We start from the raw sequence: 13,427 nt of genomic DNA, 5'->3' as shown, positions 1-13,427 counted from the left end.
TATAAAGATGTGCTTTGTAACACCTTTCCAGTGAACCCTGTCTATGTAAACAAGTTGACGAACATATTGCCTACATCTAGGGAAAAGCTGGGGTTCAAAAATATCCATGGCAACTTCTCCAAGAATAGACAAAGACAAAAAATAAAAAGTCCCATTCTTTGATAAGCACAACAAAGCTCACAGTGCAATCTGTGATTGGGGCAGACTGGAGACTAGAGGTGCTATTCCCCCTGACAAGGGTGACAGCACCGCAGTCTGCGCTGACTCCTGCTACCTGCAAGACTTCTCTCCCCTGGCCCTCTCCTTGTTTCCCCAATTACCATGCCTCGCTCTCCCCTCCTGTTGACAAACGCACGGCTCCAAGCGGGGCGCCGACACAGGTGTATCGCTAACAAGGAGGTGGCATTAAAAAAAAAGAAAAAGGTAGAGGTAGGGCACCAAACACCACTGATCCACCTCCCACTGCAACACGATACCACAAAGACGAGAACAGGAAGTGCCGGAGGAAGATAAAATGTCTATTAAAGGTGTGGTAAGAGAGACGCTTGAAGAAGGAAAGAAAATAAGACGGCATTGCTGAGTAGAGCATAAAAAAAAGCAGAGAGTGTGAGGCCGAAAGGAACCTCAGTGGCTAGCACCACAGGCCAAGACGGGATCGGGTCTTGTTAGCATACCACTGACAGCATGATGAGAAGGCAGCTGACAAGACTCGGGGCCGGCCGAGGGGGTCTCGCAGATGAAACGCACCAGGGCCTCCCAGTTGACTAGTTAGAGGGATCCTGATGCAGCACAATTATACTGGCATATGACAAGACTGCATGGGCGGCTGCCTCCAGGAGCCTGCGACATGGGTTTAAAACAGTGGTACTCCTTACCTCTGGTCACAAAACAGCAATAAGTCAACTGATGCATTGTTGTTAGATAATGATTTATTCTTTTGCTTTCCAATACAGGCAAGTGTGCAGCCATGTTCTGCTAGACTGACACTGCAGGTTCACTAGGGGCCCGAACACTCAGGGTCTGCTGGCAGCATGCATAATGCATTCGCTTTCTTCCTCTTTCCGTCTATCTTTATCCCGTTGGCTCGCTGGAGAAACAGTAGCGGTAGGCTGACCACACTGTGGCCACTGTCATATGCCCTCTCTGAACAATTCAGGAAATTGGCCATATGTCTACACCTGCGTCTAAGAATTCTTTGCAAAATTGGCCATATGTGTCTTCCTATAGTTGCTTGGTACTCCCAATGGCTCTTGAGAAGACGGATGGTTTTGGGATTTGAGATGATGAAAGTCTTCGCTGAGGTGGAACCTTAATATCACTAGACTTCGTAGTAACTCTTTTGGCATATTAGTTTAATAAACTCAAGGTCACTTGCTCCTATCTTGCAAAACAGTAAATCAAGTTATGGGAGAGTAAAAAAAAAAAAAAAACTATTTACCCAAGAGACTAATGATTTGCACATTCTAACCCCTTGTGTCAGTGAGCACACGGAATGAAGGCGGCAGCCCGGAGGAGTGAAATACTCCCCGGATAGGGTCATTCTGACAGCTTCCTCCGGAGCCAGAGGGTCCGAGGGGAGCCCCTTGGTTCCAGCACTGTCGGCGAGCGCACCGCAGACGCTCCGGGGGGGAATTGGAGAGAGATAGGGAGCGAATGACATCACTCGCTGCTTCTACACCAACTGTCGTGAAAGTTCGGACCATCGTCCGCCCCCGTGCGATAAATGCCCACTTCCCTTTTCAGGCAAGAAGAGGCAGACAGAAAATATGTGGAAAAGTCAGGGATCCAGTAATTGATCATTTAAAGTTAACAGACTTCAGCCCAGAGAAACACCCAAATAAAATGCCAAAACAAAGAGATCAGAATCAGCGTACAGTATTTTTTTAGGTGTTTAAGATAACTGTATAAATATTTTCTTTCTTACTGTTTATTTAATGAGAAGCAGGTCAACTACTAGTAGTTGCAAATACATAGCCCTAGAGAGCAGGAAGTGTAATAAGATCAATGATTCTGCATTTTCCACCAGTGTGAAAAGTCCTGGGAGGAACTTCTATCACATATCATGTTAATTAGAAACAAATTAAAAACGCATTTCTGTATATACAAAAATAATCCTGGTGGTTCCCAAAATACTTACTTTAAATGTATTGTATAAAAACAATGTATTAATTTATTAATAGTTTAAGTAACATGAAAGCTGTCTGATGTGTAAATGAGAATGACAGCAGAAACTCACAGTGCTAAGCTTGCTTGAGGTAATGATGATGCGTCGCTCATGCAGCATGCTGGCGTAGAGGTGCAACATGTTGTTCACATCCACTGCTACAAAGTACTCTGTTAAATTTCTCTAGAAAGAAAGAATGGTTGATTTAGAGGAATTATGGCATTTAAATTATATATTATGGTAAGTCACACTTAACGTTTGAATGCCACTGCATTCAATATTTTATTAAATATTATACATTTTGTTTCATGTTTTGTTTTGTTTTATATATGTCTTGTTGTTTAATTTTCATGTTTTTAATGTTCTGTTTGAATTTTTTCATGTTTATGTTGTTTAATGTTTTGTTTTATATTTTGTTTTGCTTCATGTTTTATGTTATGGTTCAATATTTTGTTTTAGAATTTGTATTGTTGCATGTTTTTCAATATTTTGTTTTAATGTGCTTTTTATCTTTTGTTTCATGTTTTTCTTCATGTTCTATGTTTTTGTTCAATGTTTTATTTTATATTTTGTATTGTTAAATTTTTTATTATTTGTTTTGTTTCATGTATTGTTTTAATGTTTTGTTTTAGATTTTGTTTTGTTTCACAAACAGTCAATTGATCTGATATGTAGTGCAGTGGGTTAAACATACTCACATTTTCAGGTATGGTGGGGAGTCCATTAATATCAGGAGCTATGAAGTATGAATGCTGCAGAAAACAGACAAGAAAATATAAAGATAAGGTCACCATTACACAACCTTCCAGAATTTAGTGTTTGTAGAACATCCAACTTACTGTCTGTTCCACAACCAGTAAATAAACAGCGATCGGCCTGAGTTATGTCTGCGTTTGTTAACATCATACATACAGACAACAGATACGGATACATGAAGTCAACAAACGACGATCCCCTGTGGACACTACCGGAAGAGGCTCCCCGCATTGGAGAGAAAGTCTTTATTAAGGTACAAAAGCCAACTGCTCTGTTCTGACAGTATGAGAGGGGTCTGCCAGGCGTACGTTTGAACAGGCGAGCAAGTTTAATGTCTAGATCAAAGAGGCTCCGAAGCAAAGATCCCACGCTGCCTTCTAACTTTAGCACTTTTGTTTGCCTGTGTGGTGCGCTCCGCTCTTTCCCAAGGCTGGGTCGCGATTCGTCATGCGTAAAGAGTATCCATCTGTTGCTCCACACATAGGTTCAACTTTTGCTGCCTTTGCGTATGTTACACAAAAGTGCGACTAACATCCTTTAATTCTCAAAGATGCTTTAAAATATTAATCTTGGATGCTGTGATCACATGACTCCAGCAATCGAACCAAGGGCTGTGCAATGTCAGTAACAATTTATCTCCACTCTATGTGTGTGTCCAGAGTGCTTTTGCTGTAATCGTACAAATATAAACAGTTTAAAGATATCAATAAAGCAGACTGACCAAGTTCTCTTCTTCATGTGCTGACATGTGTTTATTTTCCCATACTGAGCAGCTGATTGCCCTCTGTGTCGTGGACTGCAGTTCCAGCTGGCGGCGGCCAACACTTTGCAGCCGTGTTTATAAAAATCACACATTATCAGAGTGCTTGTTATCACCGCGCTCTGTCTGCTGCTCCCTGTAGTGTGATCAGAATCCCAGACCCTACACCCTGCACCACTCCCCAACACACACACACCGGATTTAAACATTACTGCCCACACAATGTTGATGGAAACCTCTCCTATCACCAAGGCCCTCTTCCCAAATTCCAATAGCGAACAAACATTTCATGTTGCCAATCATTATAACTTCGGAGAAGTTAAAGCGGAACATGACGGTGATTAGTGAACCCACCACCTGCTGGGAGACGGTACAGACAATTCCAAGAAACCCCTTCAGATGACCTGATGGGCTTTAGATTACAAGCTAAGGGCAAATTGTTGATAACTAATCCTGAGAAACAGCAAGCTTTATAACTAGTGATGTCAAGTTCATTAGATAAAAATAAAAAAATGTTTTAGATTTATTTAATATGTGATTGTTACGTTAATAAAAAACATATAACATTTTAATGATGTATCAATAACTAGTTTTATAATGCAGAGTTTACTGTATGTTTAATTATATTAATTTATATTAATATATAACTATATGACATCTAGTGAATGTAAAGAACAAAAAAAGAAAATTAGGAATATTGTAAAAATTCCAATGAGAACAGTATGGAATTACAGTCATTATTTTATTAAAAGTGATATTAAAGTGTGATATTAAAATATTTAATATTTTATATATTAAAATATTTTATATTTAAAAGAAAAAAGAAACTGGATGATGTTTTAATGCAATGTTCTTGATTACATATTAAAGGGTGCAGTGTTTTTTTTATCAACATTTAAATAAAAATATATATGTAGGCTAATGGGCAAAGCATCAAGGAGATTTCTTGAGCATAACTGCCTTTTGCTTTTAATTAAGAAAAAAGACTTTGGATATTTGAAAAGAGAATACAGCAGTGTGGAAGAGCATGAATCATTTAGCAAGTTTGATTGTTTTCCAGAAAAAAAATTAAAAAAATACAAAAAACTGACAACAAGACCCAGGATGGGTTTTTGCCATAATTAAAAAAAAAAAAAAGAATAGAGCTGGTTTATTTGGCAAAATTGGAGAGCTGTCTCCCATGTGATTAGGGCAGAGGCTCCAAATTTCAGAACTGCCTCGTTCCTTCTCTCTCCTTCTTTTCATCCCTCTCCCTTCAGCACACTCACTCTCCACTCACCGACTGTCTGCTTCCTGGATCCTGCACTACTTGCCCACTGGCAAAATGTAAGTGGTTGCTCTTGCAAAAATGAAGGAAAGAATATAGACGGATTAGATGGAGAGATCAGACAGACAGACATACACATAGACAGACTCTGTAACAAAAAACAAAAAAAACTGACATAGACTGCAAAATATTGACAGATGGATGGAATGAGATAGAATAAAAAAAATGATAGATAGAATGACAGACTGAAGGAAACTATAGAATGACCGATGGATCAAAGAGAAAATAGAGAATGAAAGAATGACTAATAAACAGAATGATAAATAAAATGATTAATAGATAGATAAATAGACAGACAGACATATAGATAGATCGTCTGTCATTGACTGACAGTTGTTGAATCTACACTATTGCTGCTGTGTTTGATGAGTCACAGCAGTCTTGATCATGTGTAACTCTGTCCAGCGTCTGCTATCAGAGCAAGAGGCCGGCGGTCCCACTTCTGTTTCTAAACAAAATGTCAGCCCTCCCCAGCACCTACCACACTCAGATTCACTGGCGTATTCGGCTTTGGCACGGGGTAGGTGTACAGCGTTTCTAACATGTCGCTCAAGTCGTCTTCCTGTGAGGACAAAAAAAGACAAATATGAAAAACCAACAAATGAAGAAAAAAAAACAAAACAACACAACCAAAGCAGCACGAAAGAAAAACAACGGAACAGCAAAGCGCTTCCGTGATTTAAAGCGCTCGGCGTAAAGTATTCCTACAGCAGTCTGCAGAAGAGAAATATATCCGACTGACACACATTTAACGAGCGATCCTGAGGTTAAGAGACGGTAAGCTAGGCTGCGGCAGACGCTTATTATTCCGGGGATGATTTATGGCGAACATTGGCTGTTCGTAATTAACCAAAGGTCCTTGCTCAGAGCGGGCGGCTTTAAGAAGCCATTGGAGAAAAGCTTTGCCACAAAACAGGCCTCAGGATTATAACGCTGAGCTTTTACGAGCTTTTATGACAAGAGTGCAATTTACCCTCTCAAACTTGCTAGAGAATAGCGATGCCGTTGCTGTTAAAACACGGTTTGACATCGAATATTTAGGCACATATTTAGATTGCCCTTTCCTTGTATGCAAGTTCCCAGATTAGCTGTGTGGCCAGAGCTTGCAGCATGTATGGCTGTGTGTGTGTGTGTGTGTGTGTGTGTGTGTGTGTGTGTGTGTGCGCGAGCCGCTGTCACGAGAGCCTGGATGCTCACACACATGGTCAGTAACATAGCCTGAGGAAACACTTCATTTACCCTCGCCATAAACCTTCAGCGCTCTTGTCTTTTCTCGTCAGCTAATGCCGCCTCACGCGGAATGCAACAACATAAGTCAACCCGATCATGCTTACTCGCGCAAACTATTAATTTATGCATATTAGAGTTTAGTTTTTATTATTATTATTTATTTTTTACAAATTGTGAGGGGGAAAATAGTAAAATATTTGCTTCTTTTTTTATTAATAATTTATATCAGTTTCTATTGGCATATTTTAAATTTTCATTATAAATTTAACCATTTGTTTTTCTCATTTTTAGTATTTTTTTTAAGTCTACATAAACTTTTATTCGTTTTTATTTCAGCTTCAGTTTCGTTATTTTAGTACATCAAGTTAAACTAAATTAAAAAGAGAAATGTTGCCTTGGCAATTAGCGTAAATACGTTTTTATATTTTATTTCATTTCATGTTTATTTATATCAAGTAACAATTTTTCTTCTTGGTTTTTTTCAGATTTAGTTAACTACATTAAGTCTGCCTTTACTCTGCATTTTAAATAAATAAATACATACATACATAAATACATGTTATAATTATTTTTATTTTAAAACATTATTATTTTAAAATGCTTTTATTAGCAAAAACATTCTCAATGCAAATGTCTATCTAAACAGACAGTAAAAAGCACTAGGCACAACTTATTTTTTTAATTGTTCATAAATTCATTCTTATCTAAATTTATGCACTAAATTGATTGCAACAATTTGCTTAGAAATTGTTTTATTAATTATGTAAACATTTGTTTGTGCTTGCATTTCATAAATAAGGCCCATTTTTAAAGAAACTTACATTTAATTCACATTTTGGTATAACTACTGGTACAAAATATAAATATTGCCACATTTCATGCCAATTTTGGTTTATATCCTATGCAAAAACTATTTATATAACATTTTCAGATACAAATCAAATGCAAATAAAAATCTTACATAAATTGCAGAATTGTGGTCAAATTTCTGTGCACATAATTTGTACAAAATGTTTTTTTTTCATTTGCTGTTATCTACTATATTACTATTTAAATAGCCCCCCCCCCCCACCCCCACCATATTGCATTGTTAAACAGTACACTGTCTACTGTTTCGAAGCAAACTCTATAGGGTTCTTATTTGTAATTTTTGTGTGTTTGTACAATGTGTACTCTGTTTATTTGTGTCAAGTAGCATAACTTTCTGAATTGCAGCTTTACCATCTCTTGACCGCTACGGTCTCATCTAAATGACTTTGAAAGTTGCACTGAATAAGCATCTGCTAAATGCCTTGAATAAAAATCATATATTTAAATAGAATGCACTTCACATAATTAACAAAATGAAATGTGAAAAATGCATATTTTTGGTAACGGAATGGGTCGATGACACCGAGGATCTAAGGGCTTAATTCCTGACCCCCGTGACTTCCAGTGTACTCAGCCCATGATTTGTTTGTGTAGAGGAGGCTTGGACTTCCTCACTTCTCTTTCAGCGGCTCCGTTACACATAACTGAACGATAACAGACTGATAGAGAAACTCAGAGTCCTTCAGTTAGACACTGGCTCCACACAGACTATGTTTTTCATTTGATGCAAGCTTAATATTTCCATCCTCTTTTCCTAATCCAAACTTTTCTTCGTCTCCTACTGCTGTGAAACTTTCAGAAAAAAAAAATTGGGCACAGTGTTTTTTCCTGACAATTTGTTTTCCCGTATATCATAAGGACTGACTTCCTGTTCGATGCTCGGTCTGTTAAATGTCAACAACACTGCAAAGCAAAGCGCAACCAACCAACTGTGCCGGTTTCGCTGAGACGGATTATAGATGACGTTTTTCTTCTTCTTTTGTCTTTACACACAACAAAACACTGAAGTTTTGCTTAGCAGTGGCACTTTTGGCTCACAAGCTGGATGGCAGGAACGTGGGTAATTTCAATGCTATTTGTGACATTAGCCGTTGGCTCAATAGGGGTCCGGCATTGTGCAATCAACCAGTGACCTCACAGAGAAAACTTTTTTTACAGTTACAAATATTTACAGTTATTACAGATACTGTTTGATCTGTTTATATTCAAATTTGAACTCTTAACGTACGTAACATTTTGTCCTTCTTACGTTTTCATGAGCATTCATTTTACAAAATTGATAACATTTAATGTAATTCTTAATTCGTGTAAACATTTAATAAATGATGATGTAATATTGCAAAAAAAATTCCATGTGAAACTGAAGACTTCCCTTCACTTATCCAAGTAATCTATTTAGAAATGTACAGGAAATGTGATATTTTAAGAATGTAAAAGAATTCATAAAACCATATTCATATAAAAATAATAATAATAAAAAAAAAAAGTGTTTTCAAAAAAAGTAAGTTTGTACCAAGAAAAATCTGCTTTTAATAATGTAATTAAAAATGTTTTAATATATTTGTTTTACATAGATGATCTGATTTAATGCAAATTTTTGTTAACCTTTTATAAACTCATTCTTATGTGTTATAATTTTCCTCTTTTTTTTTTCCAAGGGTAAGAGTATTTAAAAATGTGTGTTAAAAGTGATCATTTAGGAACGGGTTTTATTAACTTTTAATTCTTGTGTAAATTGCAGCATTGAATGCATACTTTTGAGTAAATAATAACCATTTTCAGAAATGTGCAACTTTATCTTAGATGATGTTAAAAAAAGGATGCATAAAATGTGATAATGTGTTAAATTGCTCATAAATCTATTATTAAATTATCACATTAATTATAGTTTTAAATGGCAAGACTTAATGCACATTTCTGTGTAAATCTTTTTATTCTTGTGTACTGTAATTGTGCTCATTTGTTCCATGTGAAGACAAGTTAAAGATTCCCTCCACTTACCTGGTGCTTTGATAAGTAGTCTGCAAGGGTATTTAGCATCTTATAATAAATCTCAAACCATGGGATATAACTGTCAAAAAAAAAAGAAAACTGCAATGAACAATTATTTATTAAAACACTTCACAAGGAAAAAGCTATAACACTGTAGCCTCGTTCAAAAGAGGAATATAATTTTCTCAAATCCACCACAGCCGAATCTTTCTCACCTTGACTATTAACCTGGTGGGCTTTAGAGCATTTTTGACTACAGTGAACCTTATTATCACATTTTTTGTACTCGCTGACACTTGCATTTTAAGCATTCCTGCCATGGAGCGGGCTATATAAAAGTATTTGGTTTCTTCAACAAAAACACTAGTGGTCCACCGTAGACTGTAATAAACCAGGGATGGGATGGTTTACAAGCATGCTGCGCCCAGATGCACAACCTGAACCTCATCTTCGCACTACACATCACTGTTAGGGGTGTGCGATATTACTATTTTTGATAATGGACGTTAAAAAATGAGTCTCACTGATCTGCTCTTGAAGAAATATTGTGCTATCGTGCTAAAGCGCACATTCTATCAGCTGCAGTTCTGGAAATCACAAAAGTACATTATTTGCATCTGCTTTAAAGCCTTACTGGTTAAACAGTGCCTGATTATTAAGTTATCATGTTATAAGTTAAGTTATAATGTCAAAATGCACAAGGTTTACATATAGACTCAGCTGATTATGTTTAAAATAAAAAATAAACAGCTAAGAGAGATATGTATATGCCTTTATATTAGATGCATAAAGCTCTTAAAGGGACAGTATGTCATTATTTACTCACGTTGTCCAAAATCTGTATTAATTTCTTTCTTGTGCTGAACACAAAAGAAGATATTATTATAAGAATGTGGATAACCAAATAGTCGCTGGTCCACACTAACTTTGAAAGTAGGAAAATAAATTATATGGCTGTCACTGTGGACCTGCAAATGTTTGGTTTTCACATGTTCTTTAAAATAGCATTTATGTTCAGCAGAAGAAAGAAACTCATTCGGGTTTAAAACAAGTTTTTAGTTGGTAAATGGTGGTATAAAAATAAAAACTATGACAGAATTAACAGAAAGATGACAGAATTTTATGATATGTATTTGTAATGTGTATCGTTGTTCTTGTTTTTTATGATAAAGATAAAAAAATGACAAAGATTTTTATTTTCGCCCATTTTGTCCTAAATATCCGCCATTATTTTTTATAATTAGGTATCTTGAAAGGATTTGTCTTTATAATATTTACTTGCAAAAACTTGCAAAACAGTCAAACCAACATGACAAAGAATCGTGATAAAATTGTTACTCGTGATCTTAAAAAAAATTATCTTGTTATGATATTTTTGCCCTATCAGCCACCGTTTTTTTTTTTTCTTCCAAAAATTAATTTCCTAGCAGGAGTAGAAAAAATTATTCACACCTTATCAATGTGTATTAACTAATCACACAATGACTAGCCAAGAATATCTGCAACATTGTGTGTGTTGCCGCCTGACAGAATCTTGGCTAAGTTAACAGGCCTTTAAAGATGGAACGCGGCCAATGTGTTGTTTTGGCTTGAAGGTTGTAAGAACACACACCATTTATTTTGTTATGCAATCTAGTGAAGAAATGCGGCCTGCTAGGCTAGCGGGCTCTGACTTTTTCTTTCCCCGTATGTAGGCGTGATTACAAAATTCATTTCGACTCGGTCTGAAATCTCACACTTAACCGAGAGCGATTACATCAGCTATTCTTTTCAAATGCAAAGCTTCGACTTTTGTTTGTCGCTAATGCTTGACTACTTTAATTGGCAAAAGAAGAAGCTTGAATTAATAGATATGGGAATCTTTAAGAAAGAAGAAGCGTATCATATGATCCCAGTTGAACCATATAGCTGAATTTTTTTTTTTATCCTTCCATGGGTCAGTGAGCTCTCCAGCAGACTGGAATTAACATACAACAAAAAAACACAACTAAGTGCAAATTTTCATCTTTAAGGGGCCAGTGGCACGGCGTTCCCAGGGACGTGCGCTCAAGCGTGAGACTTTCAAGTCTGGGTGACCATTAACCTAAAACAATCATCTCTTAACATGCCAATATTTTGACGTGCACGGCGACGTTCGCAAACCAGGTCACACTATTCCAAATTAAACGTGTCTATGCTAATTTCTAGATGGATGAGAAAAGGAAAAAAATAAACGATCGTGTTTTGGTAAGCATGACGTGTTGTTTGAAATCTCGCAATCGACCGACACCTTGCTCAAGCTGCATTGCACAACAAAGAAAAATCATTATCTATCTCTCTCTCTCTTGCTCTTTGTTTAAAATGCGAGGCTCCTGGATGCTAATCCTTCATTTTTCACATGTGAAGGGGATTTAAACGGGAGCCTCTTCTTGTCAGAAAGGCACGGCAGAGCACAAACACTCATTATACTCTTAAATGAGAGCATGTAAATCTTTTGTTTTAAAGTCAAATAAATCACCGCTCTATAAGCAGCAGGCCTGCATTTATGAAGACATCCGGGGAGGAATACCTTTTCGCAAAATCCTGCATTCATTTTTTATTTTAAGGCATAAAGCAGAAGCACCCAATTTTTCTTCTCGTTTTAACTTTTTATAAATAGGCTGAGGGGAGCACGGCACCCCAGCCCAATCTCTTCACAGCTAGTAAGTAAAAATGTGTTTGTATTCGGCAAATCCTCTGATAGAGGAACATTCATCATGGTGAACTGTGCTGAGACGAGCCAATCTCAACGGCCCTTTTAGGTTCTCTAGCGCCGTGTGTATTCGGAGAGTAAACCAACTTATCTGTGGCTTACTGGCAATCCCTAACAAACTCGAGCTCCTTGCTTCCACAGCCAGAAGCATCAGATAAGCTCTAGCAAATGGTTTGATAGCCAGAAAAAAAAAAAGAGAGAAACTGACCACCAGTGAATGAGGGAATGCGTAGGTCATGACACGATTAGAAAAGATTTATTTGTGTTTTCGAGAAGTAAGTGCGAACTACTTGAGCGCTACTTCTGAGCCGAAACATAACTTTTGTCAAGACAGCTGATAGGTTTCTATTTTTAGACCAAAAAAGTCTGAAAATATGGGATTTAAAACCTGGAAATATATATTTTTAAATGTACAAAAAAGCACATTGTGTTGTAAAAATATAATACAATTATATAAAACACTTTCATAGGTCACGAATTAAAACGAAAAGGTTCTGCTGTCATTAAAGCAAAAGAGAGGGAAAAAAAATCATAAAATTGTTCATTTTAAAACTATTATACTATTTAAAGATAAAATGTTTGACTGATTTAGAAAAATAAGTAAGTCCCTAGACTTCACAATTCCACTGTAAATCAGTTTAACGTCATATTATGCCTTTCTTTTAAAGTATTAAATTCAATGCACAGCCTTATACGCTTGTATGATCTAATCGGCCCTTAAATCAACATGCATCCTAAATCATTGGAGGTATTTAGGAGCTTTAAAAGCAAGTCAGCTTGCACCTTGTATCCTTCCCAGGATGAGATACGATTACACCCGGACCTTTCCTGAGTTTTATGTTCAGCAGAGGGAAAGAAATATCGCTAAATGGCCACTAACTGAAGAAAACCTCTGCTGTCTGAGGAAGACGCCAAGTCGGGTCTCAGCCATCAAATAAAACGGCCGAGAGGGAGAGAGAGGGGGTCTATTTCATCTGGGGTCTCGCATATGTCCGAAGGCTATGCGCTCAGAGTGTCCGAAGGCCGGATGGGTGGAGAGGGTGGGGTAAAACGGAACGCTTGTGTTTTTGAAGTGGTTTGGCCTGAAGGAACCCTGGCCTATTTGGCCTGGACTAAAACCTCCAAAGCTACAAAGGGCTGTCCACATAAAACTGTCCCTCTCATTAGGCAACTTCCTCGTGTAAGCTTAGGTGACAATTTTACAGTCCCACCACTTCAACAATCACAAGGACACAAACTGTTTTACTTTTCTTTTATATTCTGGTAGAGTGTAAAAGTGTGTGAATGAGAAAAAAAGTCTCCCCTTACAAAAAAAAAAAAAAAAAAAACCTATAACTGTACAAGTTATACAATTACTTATGTTCCTAAAAGATCTAAAAAAGTATATATTAACACGTGATATTTAATATAAAATAATAATTATATATATATATATATATATATATATATGTGTGTGTCTGTGTGTGTGTGTGTGTGTGTATATATGTATATACATACACACACACTATTTGTTTTTATATATACATACACACACGCAAAAGTGTGAATATACATAATATAATATATAGATTTAAGTTTTTATTTAGTTTTTTTTTTT

General features: G+C 36.7%; 1 protein-coding gene across 2 annotated transcripts in view; it reads right to left on the bottom strand.

Moving 5' to 3' along the window:
• LOC127988354 (DENN domain-containing protein 1B) overlaps positions 1 to 13,427 on the bottom strand; it is a 91,097-nt gene that overhangs the window by 39,176 nt on the left and 38,494 nt on the right. Inside the window, exons 6-10 of one of the 2 annotated variants that reach the window (XM_052591089.1) lie at positions 9,109 to 9,178; positions 5,489 to 5,569; positions 4,960 to 5,019; positions 2,863 to 2,916; positions 2,237 to 2,347 (exon numbers count right to left, since the gene is read on the bottom strand). In XM_052591089.1, coding sequence (XP_052447049.1) covers positions 2,237 to 2,347; positions 2,863 to 2,916; positions 4,960 to 5,019; positions 5,489 to 5,569; positions 9,109 to 9,178 — 376 coding nt within the window. The remainder of the gene's footprint in view (positions 1 to 2,236; positions 2,348 to 2,862; positions 2,917 to 4,959; positions 5,020 to 5,488; positions 5,570 to 9,108; positions 9,179 to 13,427) is intronic. The other variant, XM_052591090.1, reaches the window with a different exon arrangement.

The sequence above is a fragment of the Carassius gibelio genome, chromosome B22 (assembly GCF_023724105.1).
Source record: "Carassius gibelio isolate Cgi1373 ecotype wild population from Czech Republic chromosome B22, carGib1.2-hapl.c, whole genome shotgun sequence".
NCBI lineage: Eukaryota > Metazoa > Chordata > Actinopteri > Cypriniformes > Cyprinidae > Carassius > Carassius gibelio.
The sequence above is the reverse complement of the archived record's forward strand: the minus strand, read 5'-3'. Positions and strand labels throughout refer to the sequence as shown.